Source organism: Dasypus novemcinctus, chromosome 10 (genome assembly GCF_030445035.2).
Source record: "Dasypus novemcinctus isolate mDasNov1 chromosome 10, mDasNov1.1.hap2, whole genome shotgun sequence".
NCBI classification, from domain to species: domain Eukaryota; kingdom Metazoa; phylum Chordata; class Mammalia; order Cingulata; family Dasypodidae; genus Dasypus; species Dasypus novemcinctus.
In genome coordinates this window covers 43,363,209-43,383,525 of record NC_080682.1, presented here as the reverse complement: position 1 = coordinate 43,383,525, position 20,317 = coordinate 43,363,209, and the positions used below count along the sequence as shown (strand labels likewise).

Here is a 20,317-nt window from a genome sequence, read left to right as displayed (position 1 = left end):
CATGAAAAAAGGTGCAGCCCGCCCAGGAGTGGCCCTGCACACATGGAGAGCTGATGCAGCAAGATGACGTAACAAAAAAGAGATGCAGTTTCTGGGTGCCAATGAGGTACAAGTGGACACAGAAAAACACATAGTGAGTAGACACAGAGAGCGAAGCAGGCGGAGAAGGGGAGAGAAATAAATAAATCTTAAAAAAACACAAAAACAACAACAAAAAGATGCTAGACTCATTGTCTTCAGTGGGTGTTTCTGAGTTACATGTTCAATTATGTTAAAAAAAAAGAAAAGATTCAATCCTTAGTATCTCCTTTAAAAAAAAATAATGTGGGGGCTGGCATGAGCAGCCCTTCTGTTAGACGGCTCTAGCTTGTTGACAGGACGACAGGACATGCTGTACTGGCAGAGTGGGCTTGGTGCTCCTGGGAGACTAATTGCAAAGGTCGAGATAAGATATCTGTTCATGGAAGATTAGGCAGTTAACCAATCAAAGGAAACAACCCATTAGAGAGAAAGAATTTTAATCAACAGGTTAAAAATATACATAACTGTGTTGAACATAATATATGCAACATTAAAATCTGAGTAATACATGAATTGTCTTCTCTACGTGGGAATACCTCGTTTTGAGCAAACCTGATAGATACAGTCTTGACTGATAATCCCTAGAGAGCTTTGACACAAGACTAATGTACAGCACACTCCCAGGGTATATTTCAAGCAGAGCTTGATCTTTTAAAATTGATATGCACATAATTTTAGGGAGACTATCTATTGGTTAAAATGAGGTATTACTTGTGCTATATTTCCATGAGCACACACTTCAGTTTCTGATAAAGGAAGTTGTTTTCTACATCATCATAAAATTTCATTTTATGAAAAAATAATTTGTGAGGCATGCACACAGGATAAGACAAGCGAAAGGTGAGTGCATGACAGATGCACAACACAGTATACCATAAACAGATGTCACCTCCAATTATACAGCAAAACATGTCTACCCCAAACACCCCATGGGAGCATGTGTGCGGAGTAGCCCCGCCACGTCTACGGGTAAGTGTATACGTGCAGGGATGGGTATGCCGATATGGTGGCGTGGCCTCTCTTTGTGGTAGGATATCTGCTCCTGGGCCAGTTTGGCTTCACATTTGAAGCTGGCTCTTGGCTGGTATTTGTGCCTCTCTTCGGAGAGCATGCTATGGCATAACCTGGCTTCTTGCTCTGTGCAAACAAGATACAAAAGTCCGAATTCACTTTATGCTGCAATTTCTAAAGTTATAGTTAAACTAGGGGAAGGTTTCACAATTGAGTTAGTGAGAAGTATTTGCATCCCCACCCCACACCCATAACAAAGTAGCTGATATTGTCTATTATTGGGCAGAGGTGAAAGGCTCCTGGGCAGCATTTTAATTGCTCCCAGAAGCTGAGGGGCTGCGTCTTATAAGCTGTCTAGAAACATTACGTAAAGGAAGAGAAGAACTTGATTGATCAAAGTGAGAGAAGGCTTCATTTTTTAAAAACTCTGCTTCTCTGACATGCCATGGATGTTAAATGCCCACATCTCTGTTATAGAAATACCATACCAGGTATTTTACAAAAAGGAGGTAAAGGCAAAAGTTTGGATGGCACTCATTCACCACACTGAATTTAAGTGAATCCATTGTTATAAGAACAGCCTCAATAGCATGCTTCAGTTTGTGGGATGTGGCTTTATCCACCCAATGAGGAGAGGATAAGTATCACTTACTGTCTGTCAGGACAGAAACCCTCTGATTTGATTTTATTTAAACCTCTCTTTTCATCGCTCTCCAGTTCCTGCCATACCCTAGTGATCTCGCTTTCTATCCTGTCACCCCTCCTAGAGGACTGTCACCTTTAGGGCAGGGTGATGGCTTTTTTTTAAAAGGCCCTGCAAGGAGTAGGTTCTCCAGAAGATACCAATGGGTAAATGAGAACCCCAACCTGAGAACTCCCCAGTAATGGACTTGGGAGTACAGCAGGGACTTCCCTTGGGGGAACTGTCCATTCTCCATCTAGTACACCGACATTACTCCAGTGCTTCTCAACCTTTGTGTCACCCAGACAAACAGGAACATCGCCCTCCCTAACATGTATCCAGGGCTATTTGAAATGACAGTGTACTAGTTATTTCTCCACTCCTTTTTTTTTTCCCATTTGGAAAGAATATGCAAGTGCTAAGGATCAAGAGAGGTCCATTTACAGATAAATATGAATTCATTCTAACTTTTTCTTTTAAAAAAGCAAATAATTCACAAATGTTGGTACTGAATGATGACTGGTAATGCTGGATGTGAGGCACACCTGAAAACTTATGGCAACAACCCCCCCCCACCTCATGTACTATTAACACCTGCCATGGTTAAGATCCACTCACTGCATTAATCACTGATTTACTTGAAATATACATGGAGGTACCAAATAAGGGCTGCCTAACAAATGTCGGTGGAAATTGAATTCCCAATGGCAAACATTTTGCTCTGGGTGGGCTTCCTCTGGCCCCTTCTGGGCTGTGTCCCAGGGTGGTCAGATGGTTTATGACCTTTGAGGTATAAATACCTCGAAGGTTGCCTGAGCAGAATTCAGGCCACAGGTGGAGCACACCGTGCACATATATTAGGTGTAGTACCTGTATTCTCTCTTTATTCTTAGTTAAAATCAGGGTGGTCATTTTTGAGGGGTCCAGAGAGGTGCCTTTGTCTCTTCCATTTAACTGTGTCTGAAAGAAAATGAACACATTTTCACTACATGCTCTACTTCATGTGATTATACTGAACATACATTATTCATGGGATAGTTGTTCATGTATGTTGATTCATTGTAACACTCTGACATGAAAAGAGAGGCAGAAAGGGCGCAAACTAATGTTAATTCAAAACAAGAAGGGAAATAAACTAACATTTATTGGGTGCCTACTATATGCCAGGCACTTTTTCACACAGTTTCTCATTTAATCCTCACAACAATCTTATGATTTAGATATTATTATCCCTATTCTTCAGATGCAGAAATGGAATTCCAGGGTGGCTAAGGAACTCATGGAATATTAAACAGTGATGTTGGAATTTGAATTTAAGGCAGACTTCAAAGCTTCTGCTCTTGCCACTATTACATTACATGATGGTCCTCAATACTAAACAGGGACAGCTGCTCTGGCAGGGAGGGAGTTCCTCCACCTAACACTTTGTTAACCCCAGGGGAGCATCCAGCATGAGGAGGACCCATCTTGTACCCCATCCACTAAGGATTAGCCACTATTGTATCAAAAGATATTTTTATACATAAAGGAGTCAAGGATTTTACAGCTACAAGACTCCAACGCACTAAGAAATATCCAGGGAAGCGGACTTGGCCCAATGGATAGGGCGTCCGCCTACCACATGGGAGGTCCAAGGTTAAAACCCCGGGCCTCCTTGACCTGTGTGGAGCTGGCCCACGTGCAGTGCTGATGCGCGCAAGGAGTAGCGTGCTACGCAGGGGTGTTCCCCGCGTAGGGGAGCCCCATGCACAAGGAGCGCGCCCCGTAAGGAGAGCCGCCCAGCGTGAAAGAAAGCGCAGCCTGCCCAAGAATGGCGCCGCACACACGGAGAGCTGACACAACAAGATGACGCAACAAAAAGAAACACAGATTCCCAGTGCCGCCGATAAGGATAGAAGCTGTCACAGAAGAACACACAGTGAATGGACACAGGGAGCAGACAACTTGGGGAGGGGGGAAGGGGAGAGAAATAAATAAAAAATAAATTAAAAAAAAAAAAAGGAAATATCCAAAGGTGGTTGGGTGCTTTCCTCTGTGTGCCCCCTGCATCCTACTCTGTGAAATAATTTCCAGACTTTAAGGTCCCAGAGGCAGGGAGTGTTTTGTTCAGTGTTTTATTTCCAACATCCCATAGAAGGCCTGGCATTTAGTATGAAATAAAATGTGTTGGATGGATAGATGGATGGAAAGCAGCTGTTTCTTATTTTCTTGGCATAAAATTACAAATCACTAATTATATTTGATGTCAGACTTCAGTGGTGTCTGATCCAAAGCAGTGCCAGTGCTCCTAGGAATTCTAGTGGCACTGACAGATAAGGGTGACATCAATGGCTATGGCATTCCTCACTCTGTTGGAGAGACGTGCTACTGGAGAAATCAGAGAAACTGTGTGACAAAGAGTCAAGCAAAAAATGCTACCTCATTCAATCTTGGGTTTTCATTTTTCATTGTTGAAGAACTGGGACTCTCTGAATTTTTTAAAAAGGCGGGCTGCTTTTGCAGTGTAGAAGTAAATCCTGCCTCTTCCTAGAAGGATTGAGTACAAAGAGAATATTTCTCAATCAATCTCTTGTGATTGATCCATTTGTAATTGACCCAGCAAAACTCCCACCTTTGAAAGCATTTTCATCTTTAGAAAGAAGATAGTGTGGTGTTGGTGTGGCAGCTAGGAGAAAGTGGAGGAAGGAGCTGTGCAGGTATCCTTCACCTGGACCAGGCTTGATTCCTCAGCCACCCAAACCACTCTGACTAGCTCCAGCCACCACTTTTCCAGTACCATCTCTTTCTTCTGGAAATCCAGACTTGGTCAAAACCCAGCCTTGCTATGCTAGAAGGTAGTAGGGGGTCACTGGGCCAAAGCCAAAACCTGCTCTGAGAATTCCAGAGGACCCAAGGAAGGGCTCTGAAGTAAAAATTGAATCCCCCATTCTCCGTTCCCTTTTGGGTTTAGGGTAAATCTTAGCCCCTTTTCCTGTTTCCTCTATGGTGTATCCTCTAACCAGACAGTAGAAGGGGGTAGCTGAGCTTTCTTACTGGGGCATCTTCGGTTAACTTTAACTGCTGCATTGAATTATTTTTCTGGTACTGCTCATTTCTCTGTTTCCTAGTCTGGAGTGGCTTCTTTTTTTTCTTCTTATATATCTTCTTCTTCTGATCCAACTATTCCAGAAAATACAGAGAAACCAGTCATTGGGGATTCCAGAGACTATTACCCACCCACATGCGGCATTCTTTTCACACAATGCCCAAGACACAACCTCTAGTACACTGGCTTTCACAAATGTTGAATTGTAGTTGATCTGGAGAATGAACAGACAGTTCAGTAACCTCCTTGTTGGCGGCTGCTCCCTATTTAACACCCCAAACCCCACTATTGTAGATACACTGCCAAGAGGAAACTTGCACTAATAACAAATATCTGTGGTTTAGAATATAAAACCAGATTACGTATGACAATGATATCAGATGCAGAGAATACCAATTATTAGATGTGTAGTTAAAAAAGTCAGTGTGGTTGTGACCATAAGGTAACTTCAATAGCAAATGAAGCTCAGGACTAATTTTCTGGGTACCCATTGTGTGGTGAAACTTGTACCAATATTGCTGCGAATCCAGTAGAAGAAATTGTAGGGTCTGGTCTACAATTAAGGGTCCTCCTGACACTGCCTTGATCTCACCCTATGATGATGATATTTCTTAACACAACCAGGAAATAATGGGCAGAATAACTACAACAAATATTTTGCTGTTATGTATAAAAAAAATGTATGGGTTATTTTTAATAACCACTACCTCTTAACATGGTTTTCACCTTTAGTTGAAACTGTGGAGTAAATACGGAGTTCCCACCTTTGTCTTTCCTGGATTTTTTTTTAAAAGCAAGTTATAAAGGACAAAATGAAAGACTTCAGGGCAGGGCGACCAGTTAGGACATTATTACTATGTTTTCTGATTGAAGAGGAAGTTATCATCTTGCCTGTTCTCTGCAGACCTTGGGCCACCAAATTGGAAAATTCCACCAAATTGTCCAGGAGTGTTGGGATATTTTAAGGCTGCTACATGCCTGAGTGGATGAGTCTCCATAATCTCACCTCATCTGCTATGCTCAGTAGATGAACAGGGAGACCGTCTGAGAAGGAGCTGTCAGACCCACTAGTGCTGTTTCCAAAATAAAAGAAAAAAGGGAATGAACTGTTATTAATGTTTAAGAAGTATAACATTTACCAGTCTAGATAGGATTAGGATATCTAGTCTATTTGCTTGCATTGTCTATGTTTCACTTACTTAGGGATTCCTGACAAGCACATTCATTCATTCACTCACTTGCTCATTCAGCCTGAACCCCTACTCCATGCCAGGCAGTAAGTTAGGCACAGGGGACAAAGATGAATGAGGCAGAGGCCCTGGCACCAAGGAGGTCACAATCCATGTGGCAAAGTGATGAAAAGAATCTGCAAGCCAGAGACCAAGAGTATTCCTTTTATCACCCTAAGTCTCCTCTTCAAAGTGTTGGCTACACATCTAAACTAATCTGAAGTCCCCCCTGGAACTGTCCCCTACCCCTTTCTTGAAGGGTGAGAATGAACGAGGACTCAGATAATCCTTTCTTGCCTTGTCATGTCCTTTGCATCACTGGCACCTTCTGTTTTTCTCTTTCCTGGGGTTTGGTTGGCTAGAAATGAGAGCTGTGCTCTGTGTCAGAGGCTCCATATTAAAAAAAAAAATCTTAAACACAAAACTCAAATCTCATGGGAAAAGACAGCATTTAAGATAATTTTTTTCTGCCTGCCCCTTTCATTCTGTCCACGTTCCCCCTCCTGCCCCTCAGTGTACAATGAGGAGCTCCACAGCAGGAAAATGGGAAGAAAGCCCTCTCTTCTCTGATCTAATTGCTAATTCCATGTTCTCACAAGGCTTTTCCATCTCAAGGAGTAGCCTTTGTGGCCACTGGCAAATAGTCTCCAAAGTCCCTTTTGGAGGTAATAGGAAACCTTAACAAATGGCATTGGCACTGGATGCAACATGATTCCAAAATATCAAAAACAAAATAAAACAACAGCGCATAGACACTGAGAAAACTCAAACTGTGTTTTCACACTCAGTCTGCTTCACTGTGCAATGGTGAGAAGGATAAGTGGTGCCCCATGGAGGTTGGGCTAGCCTGCTTCCTGAGGCAGAGGCCAGAAAATTGGATTCATTAATTCTTAACTAAATTTATTGGTGCGTCCCTGCTAAGCCAGCTGGAATGCAAAGTCTGGTTGGTTTCTGAGTCAATTCCTCCTGGACTATATATGTGTAAGTCGATATACAGTGGGCTGAAAGTGGAGAAAGTTCTGGTACAGTAGTTTTCAAGAGTTAGGCAAAGGACCCTGGGAGAGTGGATGGGGTGACATGGTGAATCTGGCCTGACCGTCTGGTTTAAGGTCCCTAAGGGGATACTCGTGAGACTTAGCCAGCAGAACTGCTTTAGGGCCCAGACTTCAATGTGCCACATAGAGTGGGTGGGAGAGCTGTCCCCTTCCCGACTGTTCACCACAGACCACCGGGTAGCTTTGGCCCCCTCAGGGCTCGTGGTAGCCCCTGGCAGAAGGCCTCCATGCTCAGCCTGGAAGCCCTCTGACTGATGCACTGGCAGCTGGGGCAGGCTTGAGGCACCCTGGCCAGAAAATAGGCTGGAGTAGAAGGTGTTCTTATACTCCTGCGAGACTCTGACCCACCTGAAATAGCAGGGAGACTATGACAGTGGGGCTGAGCTTGTGAATGGACAGCTAGGGCCAAGAGCTATTGGGATTGGAGCATGATGTTAACATGACCCAATTTAAACCCCCAGGTTAATAACATTGGATACTAAGTCATCTATTAACTCTGCCATCTAGAAGTTTTTATGTCATTTTCTCAGACATCCTGAAATACTTCAATTTATGTTTTCTTTTCTCATTTATGATCTACTATGCATGGCTTTGAGTCATAGAATTGTTGTCCAGAAATATAAAAGAAATACTCAAGGATAACTTAATATTGTAAATTTGTCTATTCTCCCCTAATTAATTTACAATTCGATTCAATTTCAACATAATTACTGTAGGACATTTTTAAAGAGATAAAATAAAAGACCCTAAATAGCTAAGTTGGTGTTGAAAAAAAAGAAGAGGGCTATGACCTTGCAGAATCTGAGTCCTCCTAGGAAGGCACAGCAAGAAGAACACCGTGACTCTGTTGCAGGACCAGACAAATAAGCCAGCAGCACTTGTCAGGGCCAGCACAGGAGAGCAGGGTACATATAGGAGTTTGAAAGACAACAAAGGTAGCACTCAAAGCAGTGAGGAAAGAATGAGTTACTTTTTAGCGGATCTACTGGGAAAACTGCCTTCTTATATGGAAGAAAAAAAAAGTTTGCACTCTACCTTATATGATTTACATAGATGAACTGAAGAGAGATTAAAGATCTAAATGTAAAAGGTAAAACTAGTAAAGAAAATGTAGGAGAATATCCTTCTGGCCTTAGAATGAGCTTCAACAAGTGTATGTAATTTAATTTTAAATAGTGGTTGTATTTAACTGGCTCACAATATTCCTGAAAATTAACAATATTTCTCACAAACCAGTGTGAATTTTTTTCCCAATCTCTCTTTAATCCATTCCACTCAAGCTTTTGCCCTCACCACTCCACTGAGAAATCTCTTCTTATTGGTTACTTCATGTCACTAAATTCAATAGTCAATTCTCGGTCCTCATCTTTCTTGACTTATCATCAGCATTTGACACCACTGTTCCCTCCCTCCTTTTTACAATATGCTCTTTCCTTGAGTCCCAGGGCATAATTCATGAATTCAATAAATATTTATTGAGCCCTCCCTCTGCAACAGGTACTGTTCTACAGATGAACAAAATAAAGATTTCCTTATGGAACCTAAGTCCTGGTGGGTGGGGAGACAACAATAAACAACAGACATAGTGAATAGGTCAATGATACAGAGTGACAGCAGGGGTAAGTGCTACAGAAAAAGGAGAAAGTAGGGCAGGGCAAAGAGGATGGGGAATTATAAGAGGGTGAAGGAGTGGAGCAAATCAAATCTGCCATCAAAGAGTAATGAAGGTAGGCCGCATAGAAGAAGTAATGTTTGAGCAAAGACTTGAAGGGGGTGAAGGACTTAGCCACATGTATATCTGGGTGAAGAGTATTCTAAGCAGAAGTAACTGTTAATGCAACAGTCCCAAGGCAAGAGAGGCACTGCAAGTCTGGGAAAGAGTGAGGAGGCCAGTGTGGCTGTCGCAAAGCGTGGGAGGGTAGGGGTGCAGATTACAGAGATCAGGTAGGCTAGGTCCTATAGCCTTGTAGGCGACTGTATAGTCTTTGGCTTTTTTTTTTTAAGATTTATTTTTAATTTATTTCTCTCCCTTCCCCCCCCCCCCCACCCAGTTGTCTGCTCTCTGTGTCCATTCGCTGTGTGTTCTTCTATGACCGCTTCTATCTTTATCAGCGGCACCAGGAATCTGTTTCTTTTTGTAGCATCATCTTGTTGTGTCAGCTCTCCGTGTATGTGGCGCCATTCCTGGGCAGGTTGCACTTTCTTTCGCGCTGGGCCACTCTCCTTACAGGGTGCACTCCTTGCGCATGGGGCTCCCCTACACGGGGGACACCCCTATGTGGCATGGCACTCCTTGCGCACATCAGCACTGCGCATGGGCCAGCTCCACACGGGTCAAGGAGGCCCTAGGTTTGAACCGCGGACTTCCCATGTGGTAGACGGACGCCCTAACCACTGGGCCAAGTCTGCTTCCCCTCTTTGGCTTTTTATGAGTGAACTGGGGAGCCATTAAGGTGTTCTGAACAGAGGAATGACATGATCTGAGTTAAGAATCACTCTTTTTATTTTCTTTCTACCTCAATGGTCCTTCCTTCTCAGTCTCCTTTGCTGTCTCCACCCTATCTCCCTGAACTCTTAATCGTGTGATGCTTACGGTTCAGGCTTGGATCTCTTCTTTACTCTCTCTGTACTTGCTCCCTTGGGATCTCATCCAGTCTCAGAGCTTTAAATATCATCTATAGAATGATGACTCTCTGCACTGGACTTCTCCATTGAACTCCAGACTCATGTATCTGTCTACTCAATATCTCCATTTAGATGTCTAAAAGGCACCTTAAACTTAGCATGCCCAATATTAAACTCCCGATCTTCACACACACACTGCCCCCCCCACACCAAAATCTTCTCCACCCCTGTGATGGTTAGGCTATTGTGTTAACTTGTCCAGGTAATAGTGACCAGTTATTTGGTCAAGCAAGCACCGGGCTAACTGTAATACAAGGGCATTTATGGACTTTAATCACCATTGACTTTACTGCAGTGGTAAATTATAGATAGCTGATTACAGTTACATCAATGCTTTATCCAATCAGTTGAATGCCTTAAAAGAGGAAGTGATTCCAGCATTGAGTGAGAATTTCCCAGCTCGTCTTTGGACAGCCAAAATCTCCAAGAACTCATCAAGAACCTTCATTGGACTTTCATTGGAGTCCCTGGTTGCAGCCTGCTTGCTGAACCAGGACTTGTGCATCCGCACGGTCACATGAGAGACTCTTATAACACAGGATACTATTGACAGATATCTCCTGTTGACTCTGTTTCCCTAGAGAACCCTGACTAATACAATCCCCTTGGTCTTCCCCAACTCATTTAAAGGCAACGCATCCAACCAGTTGTGCAGTCATCTTCTTTCTTTCAGGCTCCATATCCAAGTCATAAGCAAATCCTAAAATTTGTAATTTAAAAAGTATACTTCGGGAAGTGGATGTGGCTCAACTGATAGAACATCCACCTATCACCTGGGAGGACCAGGGTTCAAACCCAGGGCTTCCTGACCCATGTGGTGAGCTGGCCCACATGCAGTGCTGATGTGTGCAAGGAGTCCCATGCCACACAGGGGTGTCCTCCGCGTAGGGGAGCCCCATGTGGAAGGAGTGCACCCCGCAAGGAGAGCTGCCCCGCACAAAAAAATGCAGCCTGCCCAGGAGTGGCGCCGTATACATGGAGAGCTGACACAGCAAGATGATGCAACAAAAAAGAGATGCAGTTTCCTAGTGCTGCTGATAAGAATACAAGCGGACACAGAAGAACATACAGCAAAGGGACACAGAGAGCAGACAACTGGGGGAGGGGGGATGAGGGAAGGGGAGAGAAATAAATAAAAATAAATAAATCTTAAAAAAAAAAGTATATCTGACCAATTCACACCACCACCGCCACTCTATTCGGAGCCACTATTACCTTTCACCTGTATTACTGCATTAGCCTCCTAATTAGTCCCCCTGCTTAGACCTTTCCCCCTTACAACCTATTTTCCACAAAGCAGTCAGAGTGTATTCCTGTTAAAACCAAAACCAAAGTCAGAGCAGTCACTTCTCTACTCAAAACTTTCCAGGGAGCAGATGTGGTTCAAGCAGTTGAGTACCCATTTCCCACATGGGAGGTCCCAGGTTCAGTTCCCAGTGCCTCCTAAAGAAAACAAACAATGCACAATGAACAGACATCAAGCAAAAACAATGAGAAGAAGAGCAAAAACAAGCAGACAACAAGAAAAAAAAAAAAAAAAAAAAAGGCAGGGAGTGGATGTGGCTCAAGCAGCTGAGAGCCCGCCTCTCACATGGGAGATCCTGGATTTGGTTACCAGTGCCTCCTAAAGAAAACAAACTGACAACAACAACAAAAAAAACCAAGAAACAAAAAAACAACAAGCAGACAATGAGAAAAAAAAAAAAAAAGAACAGGGAAGCAGTTGTAGCTCAACTGATAGAGCATCTGCCTACCATATAGGAGGTCCAGGGTTCAAATCCAGGGCCTCCTGGCCCACGTGCAGTGCTGTGGTGCACAAGGAGTACTGTGCTATGCAGGGGTGTCCCCTGCATAGGGAAGCCCCATGCACAAGGAGTGCACCCCACAAGGAGAGCTGCCCCATGCAAAAAAAAAGTGCAGCCCGCCCAGGAGTGGTGCCACACACACGGAGAGCTGATGCAGCAAGATGACTCAACAAAAAGAGAGACACAGATTCCTGGTGCCACTGAGAATGCAAGTGGACACAGAAGAACACACAGCAAATGGACACAGAGAGCAGACAGCAAGTACAAGCAATGAGGGGAGGTGATGGAATAAATAAATAAATAAAACATTTTTAAAAAGTCAACAGATTTCTAAAAAAAACAAAAAAACAAAAAACAATGAGGAAACAATGAGCAAAACACATGAGGGCGCCAACTTGGGGGAAAGAAATCAATCAATCAATCTTTGAAACAAAACAAAACAAAAAAAACTTCCAAAGACTTTCCATCTCCCTTGGAGTAAAAGCCAGAATCTTTACAGTGGCCTACAAGACCTTACTCAAACTTCCTGCCCTACTTCCACCCCTTTCTTGTGCCTACAACAGACCCTGGAAAACAATAGGCATTCAATACATAGCTTTTGAACAACTGAAATATATATAAGTGTGCCATGAACTCAGGAGTATAATTTATTTAACTTTTTACACCTGAAGTCCAAAACTAACCAAATGACCAAAACTAAAACCCAAACAAAAACACAGAGCAAACAAAGCACAACAAATAAATACATGAATAAAAGAACTTGTCTGGTTTTTCTCTGAAATGAAATTTGTTACCTGGATTCAATGTCAGACAAAGAGATATCATTCCAACTTCCTTCTAAATCCATATCTTGTCCAAGTGCATTGAATTTCTTATGGATTTCCTGTTGTAAGAGCTCTTTAAGCTCTGCTAGACACTGTGTGAACTATGGGAGTGAAAAAAGAAGTACTTTTAATCATTTACTTATTTATTCGTCAACTATTTAGTAAATATATTCTGAAAGACATTTAACTTATTATTGGGATCACAAAGATGAATAAGCTGTAGCCCCTGCTCCTGAGGACATGTTAACAGATAATTTATATGAAATTTTTTTTTGGCAGAACACCTATAAGTGTGGCTTTAGCTACTTTTCTTAATTAAAAAAAAAAGAGAGACAAACTTCTTAAAAAATAGAATGGTCTGATTTCTTTTGTTTTTTTGAGTAGCAAGGAAGGAAGAGTCAGAATGGGGTTGTTCAGATTGTAGCTCTGGAAAAGAGGATTTATAGACCACAATGTGGTCAAATTCTCCTTTAAATTTTTTAAAAAATATTTATTTTATTTATTCCCTACCCCTTGCCACTTTCTTGCTGTTTGCTCTCTGTCCATTCGCTGCATGTTCTTCTGTGTCTGCCCGACTCCCTTTGTTGCGTCATCTTGCTGTGCCAGCTCTCTGCGGGCATGCGCTGTCAGGTCTCCAAGCCTGGCCAGCCTGCCTTCATAAGGAGGTCCTGGGAAGCGAACCCAGGGCCTCCCATATAGTAGATGGGAGCCCAATCAGTTGAGCCACATCTGCTTCCCTCTCCTTTAAATATTTTTAAAGCTATTACCTCCAAGCTGGTGCACATTAAGTCCTTCCAGGGTCAACATTTTTTACATTAAAAAAAAATTTTTAGGTACTAGGGCTGGGGATTGAATCCTGGACCTTGTATGTGGGAAGCCAGCACTCAACCACTGAGCCACATCAGCTCCCCTGTGCTGATGTTTGTTTGCCCTGTTTTGTGTTTTTTATTTTTAGGGGGCACTGGAGACCAAACCTGGGACCTCCCATGTGGGAAACAGTCCTCAACCACTCCCCCCAACATTTCTGAAAGGGGAGGGGGGCTAATTGGAAATCATGAGTGTAGAACCCCTTTTAAGAAGTTGAGTAATGAAGGGAAATAGAAATAGTTTGTTGGAGAAACAAGGTCAAAGGAAACCTTTATTTTTTTAGGATAGGGTAGCTTGAGAACATTTGCATTTGAGGAGAAGAAGTAAGAAGAGGGAAAAAACTGAGGATACAGAAAAGAAGAAAGTAATTAATGAGACAAGATCTCAGGGAGACCAGAGGAGAGGTTGTTAAGGGCACAATGGGCAAGGCTGGATTTAAAGAAGAGAAAGAACACCTGATTTTCTGAAAGTAGAGAAAAGGAAGTAAGAATTGGGGCTGCCATGGGTAATCCTAGAAGTGAGGGAAGGTGTGAAGGAAAGCTTGCATGATGGACTCCATCTTCTTTTTTTTTAAACAAATCAATTTTATTGATATATATTAATAAAGCATACAATTCATCCGAAGTATACAATCAACAGTATTTGGTATAGTCACATAGTTTGTGCATTCATCACTTCATTATTGCAGCATTTTCATTATTTCTATAACAATAACAACAACAACAACAAAAGACAAGAAAATTTTCACCTCTAAATCTCTCTATGCTTCCCTGCCATACATAGCTGCTGTTTCTGACTATTCTTGCACATTTATTTATTTTTTAAGAAGTTTTATTAAGATATATTCATGGGAAGCAGACTTGGCCCAATGGATAGGGCACATGGGAGGTCCGCGGTTCAAACCCCGGGCCTCCTTGACCTGTGTGGAGCTGGCCCATGCGCAGTGCTGATGCATGCAAGGAGTGCCGTGCCACGCAGGGGTGTCCCCTGCGTAGGGGAGCCCCACGTGCAAGGAGTGTGCCCCGTAAGGAGAGCTGTCCAGCGTGAAAGAAAGGGCAGCCTGCCCAAGAATGGCACCGCACACATGGAGAGTTGACACAACAAGATGACGCAACAAAAAGAAACACAGATTCCCGGTGCCACTGATAAGGATAGAAGCGGTCACAGAAGAATACACAGCAAATTGACACAGAGAGCAGACAACTGGGAGGTGGGGGGAAGGGGAGAGAAATTAAAAAAAAAAAAAAAGATATATTCACATACCATACAGTCTATCCAAAGTGTATAATCAATGGCTTTTAATATAATCACAATGTTGTGCATTCATGACCACAAAAAATTTTAGAAAAATTTCATTATTCCAGAAAGAAAAACTCCACACACCTTAAGAGTCACCTCTCAATCCCTCTATCCTTTTCAGCCCTACGTAACCACTAATCTAATTTCATCTTTATAAATTGATGTATATTTACATTTAATATAGATGGAATCATACAGTATGTTGTACTTTGTGTCTGGTTTCTTTCACTTCGCATAATCATTTTTCTTTTTGGTCTGATACTAACATCTTGTAGTATTAATATTTATTAGTTCAGTTTCAAAGAAAAATGGTCTTATATATACAATTTAACCTATATTCATATTTCACATGTGGTTTTACTATGCTATACAGTCCCATGTTACAATTTTTAGCTTTCCTTTCAGTAATATACATGACCTTAGACTTTCCCTTTAAATCACTGTCATACCCATATAATAGTATTACTAGTTACAAATATGTTGTACTTTCACTTTTGCTATTCATTTCCAAATGTTAACACACACACATCCTTTTTTACCAATTCTGCACAAGTTAACCCTCAGCTTTCCATTCTCTAACCTCATTCTATTTTCTGGTGACCCATATTCAAGTTAACTCCATTAGATTATACAATATATTTAGTTCATAGTAGCGTAATCATTCAGTATTTGTCCTTTTGTGTTCGGCTTTATCTTCTTGGTGAATTATTTGGTCTTACTATTTGCTGACAGTGTGAAGATGGGGGGCTTTAATATTTTCTATTTTTAAAGATTTATTTTCATTTATTTGTCCTCCACCCCCCGCAGCCCCTCCACCACCTTGCCACTTGTACTTGTTGTCTGCTCTGTGTCCATTTGCTGTGTGATCTTCTATGTCTGCTTGTCTTCTCTTCTCATCTTCTCTTTAGGAGGCACCAGGAACTGATCCCGGGACCTTCTGACATGGGAGAGAGGCATTCAATGCCTTGAGCCACCTTAGCTCCCTGGTCTGTTGGGTCTCTCATTGTTTTTTCCTCTCTGTCTCTTTTTTGTTGTGTCATCTTGTTGTACCAGCTCATCATGTGGGCCAGCTTGTGTTCTCCAGGAAGCCCCAGGAAGTGAACTTGGGACCTCTCATATGGTAGATGGGGACCACAACCACTTCCCTAATATTTTATTTAGTTATAAAACTTCCGAAAAAAATTTTTTTTACTGGAACATAAAAATTTTTTTGGAATCATACATTATGTTACACAATATATTTGGTTCATAGTAACACAATCTTACAGTATTTGTCCTTCTGTGTTTTGCTTGCTTTGCTCAGCATAATGTCCTCCAGGTTCATCCATGCTGTCATATCCTTTAAACTTTCTGCTTACAGCTGTATAATATTCCATTGTGTGAAAGACCACAGTTTGTTTATCCATTCATCAGTTGATGGATACCTGGTTTGTTTCCAACTTTTGGCAATCATGAATAATGCCACTATAAACATGGGAGTGCAGTTGTCTGTTCGTGTCACTGCTCTCAGTTCTTTGGGTATATATCCAGTAGTGGTACTACAGGGTCACATGGCAAGTCTATTTTCAACTTCTTTAGGAACTGCCAAACAGTTCTCCACAGTGCCTGTACCATTCTGCATTCCCACCAACTGTAAGTATTTCTATCTCTCCACATCCTCTCCAACATTTGTAGTTCTGTCTTTTTAATAGTGGCCATTCTGGTCGGTGTGAAATGATACCTCATTGTAGTTTTGATTTGCATTTCCCTAATTATTAGTGATGTAGAGCATTTTTTCATGTTTTTTTTTAAAGATTCTATTTATTTAGCTCTCCCCACACCCTTGTTGTCTGCACTTGCTATGTCTTGTTTCTTTGCTTTTTTAAAAAATTATTTAATTCTTTAAAAAAAAATAAAGATACATAGATCACACAAAATTATTTGTTTCTTTAGGAGGCACTGGGAATCAAACCTGGAACCTCCAATGTGAGAAGGAGGCACCTAATTGCTTAAGCTACCTCGTTTCCTTTTCATGTTTTTTTTTTTAAGATTTATTTTTCATTTATTTCTCTCTCCTCCCCCCCGCCAAGTTGTCTGCTCTCTGTGTCCATTTGCTGTGTGTTCTTCTGTGACCGCTTCTATCCTTATCAGTGGCACCGGGAATCTGTGTTTCTTTTTGTTGCGTCATCTTGTTGTGTCAGCTCTCCGTGTGTGCGGTGCCATTCTTGGGCAGGCTGCCCTTTCTTTCACGCTGGGCGGTTCTCCTTACGGGGCGCACTCCTTGCGCATGGGGCTCCCCTATGCGGGGGACACCCATGTGGCATGGCACTACTTGCATGCATCAGCACTGCGCATGGGCCAGCTCCACACAGGTCAAGGAGGCCCGGGGTTTGAACCACAGACCTCCCATGTGGTAGATGGACACCCTAACCACTGGGCCAAGTCTGCTTCCCAATCTGATTGTCTTTTTATTATTGAGTTGAACCATCCTGTGTTTGGTTCCAAGTGCCTCCTAAAGAAACAAAGAATTTTGTGTGATCTAAGTATTTTTATTTAAAAAAAAAAGACAATAAAAAAGGATTAAATAATTAAAAAGAAAAAGGAAAGAAAGAAGACAGACACAGCAAGTGCAAAGAACAAAAGATATATCTATAATCTATGAATCTATAAATCAGACTGACATCTTCACAATATTTATTCTTCCAATCCATGAACAAAGAATATCTTTCCATTTGTTTAGATCTTTTAAAATTTCTTTTAGCATTGTTTTTTAGTTTTCTGCATATAGGTTCTGTATTTCTTTGTACATTAATTCCTAGGTATTTGAGTCTTTTTGTTGCTATTGTAAATGGAATTTTCCCAATTTCCTCCTCAGATTGTTCAGTCCTAGTGTAAAAAAACATTACTGATTTTTGCGTGTTAATCTTGTATCCTGCACTTTGCTGAACTAATTTATTAGCTCATGCAGCTTTCCCATGGATACTTCAGATTTTTCTAAATACAGGATCATGTCATTTGCAAACAGTGAGATTTTTACTTCCTTTTTCCTATTTCAATGCCTTTAATTTTTTTTTTCTTGTCTAATTGCCCTAGCTAGAACTTTTAGTCCAATATTGAATAAGAGTGGTGACAGTGGGCATCCTTGTCTTGTTCCAGATCTTGGAGGGTAAGCTTTCAACCTTTTCCCATTGAGTATGATGTTGGCTGTGGGTTTTTCATGTATTTCTTTTATCAGGTTGAGGAATTTTCTTTCTATTACTATCTTCTGAAGTGTCTTATAAAAAAACGATGCTGGATTTTGTCCAATGCCTATTCTGCATTGATTGAGAAGATCATGTATTTTTTTTTTTAAGATTTATTCTTTTTTTTTAAAAAAGATTTATTTATTTAATTCCACCCTCCCCCGGTTGTCTGTTCTCTGTGTCTGTTTGCTGCGTCTTGTTTCTTTGTCCGCTTCTGTTGTCATCAGCAGCACAGGAAGTGTGGGCGGCGCCATTCCTGGGCAGGCTGCACTTTCTTTCACGCTGGGCGGCTCTCCTTACGGGTGCACTCCTTGCGCGTGGGGCTCCCCTACGAGGGGGGACACCCCTGCGTGGCGTGGCACTCCTTGCGCGCATCAGCACTGTGCATGGGCCAGCTCCACACGGGTCAAGGAGGCCCGGGGTTTGAACTGCGGACCTCCCATGCGGTAGACGGACGCCCTAACCGCTGGGCCAAGTCCGTTTCCCAAGATTTATTCTTTTATTTATTTCTCCCCCCTCCCTCCCTCCCTCCATTTTCTGCTCTCTGTGTCCATTTGCTGCATGTTCTTCTGTGTCTCCTTGTATTCTCATTTAGCGGTTCCAGGAAACTGACCCTGGGACCTTCCAGAGTGGGAGAGAGGCAATCATTCTCTTGTGCCACCCACCTCAGCTTCCAGGTCTGCTGCATCTCTTATTATCTCTCCTCTGTGTCCCTTTATGTTGTATCTTTTTGCTGTACCAGCTCTCCATGTTGGCCAGCACTCCTGAGCGGAGCAGCACTCCTGCATGAGACAGTACTCCTGCGCAAGGCAGTACTCTGCACAGGCCAGCACTCCATGGGCCAGCTCATCACACAGGCCAGCTTGTCTTCACCAGGAGGCCCTGGGAATTGAACCCTGGACCTCCTATATGGTAGACGGGAGCCCAATTGCTTGAGCCACATCCGCTTTCCAATTGTGTGCTTTTTTTCCTATTAAAATAAATAAATAAATACTACAAACCCTTGTGTCGTGGGCTGACTTTCAATAGATCACAGTGAGGGAGCTGCTCCGCTACGAATGAAACCCCAACCCAGAAACAGGTAGTCTATGAGTGGTTTAGCATCAGGTTCCCCAAGAATGTGCAATGCATTATGGGAGAGGGGGTGGCCCCCTTTTTGGCTGTGCCCTGTTTCCCTGGACAAGGGGCTCTCCAAACTGGACCCTGGTCCCAACATGTGGCTGAGGGTACCATGCGCGCTGGCACGCACGATGGCCCACCAGCAGGGATGGTGGGGGACTGGCTATCCGAGACCAACTGAGGTTCCACAATGCTGCTGTATCATTCTGCTGGGCAGGATTCTGATTTAGAGGTGTTCAGTAATAATCCCACAGATGGTAGCCTCACTCCATTGGCTCCTCAGCCAAGCACATACACCAAACCTTCAATTTCTTAATGTGGTGTATTAAATTGATTGATTTTCTGATATTGAACCAACATTGCATACAGGAATAAATCCCACTTCACAGTGATGTATAAGTTATAAGTCTTTTGATATGCTATTGCATTCTATTTACAAGTATTCTGCTGAGAATTTTTTTTTTGTCTTTTTGTTTCTGTTTTTTATTTATTTTTTTAAAAAAATATTACATTCAAAAAATATGAGGTCCCATTCAACCCCACCACCCCCACCCCCCATACTCCCCCCACAGCAACACTCTCTCCCATCATCATGACACATCCATTGCACCTGGTAAGTACATCTCTGGGCATCGCTGCACCCCATAGTCAATGGTCCACATCATATCCCACACTCTCCCACGTTCCATCCAGTGGGCCCTGGGGGATCTGCTGAGAATTTTTGCATCTATGTTCATTAGAGGGATTGGTCTGTAATATTTTTTTTCTTGTAGTATCTTTATCTGGCTTTGATATTACAGTGATGTTGGCTTCATAAAATGTGTTAGGTAATTGTCCCTCCTTTCCATTTTTTGGAAGAGTTTAAACAGTATTGGTGTTAATTCTTTTTTGAATGCTTGGTGGAATTCACCTGTGAAGTCATCTGGTTCTGGACTTTTCTTTGATGGGAGATTTTTGATGATGGATTCAGTCTCTTTAAATATGATTGGTTTGTTAAGTTCTTGTATTTCTGGTAGCGTCAGTGTAGGTTGTTTGTGCCTTTCTAGGAATTTGTCCATTTCATCTTGGTTGTCTAGTTTCTTGGCATACAGTTTCTCATAATAACCTCTTATGATCCTTTTTATTTCTGTGCATAAGTAGTAACTTTGCTCCTTTCGTTTCTAATAATATTTATTTGCATCTTTTCTCATTTTTTCTCTGTTAGTCTAGCTAGGGGATTGTCCATTTTATTGATCTTCTCAAAGAACCAGCTTTTGGTTTTGTTGATTTTTGCTATTGTTTTTTGTTCTCAATTTCATTTATTTCCGCTCTAATCTTTATTATTTCTTTCCTTCTGCTTGCTTTGGGATTGGTT

The 20,317-nt window shown here is 42.1% G+C and overlaps 1 protein-coding gene across 8 annotated transcripts in view; it reads right to left on the bottom strand.

The window, feature by feature from the left end:
- Positions 1-501: 501 nt before the first annotated feature.
- Positions 502-20,317, bottom strand: part of AGBL2 (AGBL carboxypeptidase 2) — a 50,521-nt gene continuing 30,705 nt past the window's right edge. For 5 of the 8 annotated variants that reach the window (XM_058306202.2, XM_071218011.1, XM_071218013.1 and 2 more), the window contains 6 exons: positions 12,428-12,558; positions 5,866-5,932; positions 4,808-4,933; positions 4,193-4,300; positions 2,645-2,734; positions 502-1,218 (listed from right to left, as the gene is read on the bottom strand). In XM_058306202.2, coding sequence (XP_058162185.1) covers positions 1,045-1,218; positions 2,645-2,734; positions 4,193-4,300; positions 4,808-4,933; positions 5,866-5,932; positions 12,428-12,558 — 696 coding nt within the window. In that variant the 3' untranslated portion in view covers positions 502-1,044. The remainder of the gene's footprint in view (positions 1,219-2,644; positions 2,735-4,192; positions 4,301-4,807; positions 4,934-5,865; positions 5,933-12,427; positions 12,559-20,317) is intronic. The other 3 variants (XM_071218012.1, XM_058306209.2, XM_058306207.2) reach the window with 1 other exon arrangement.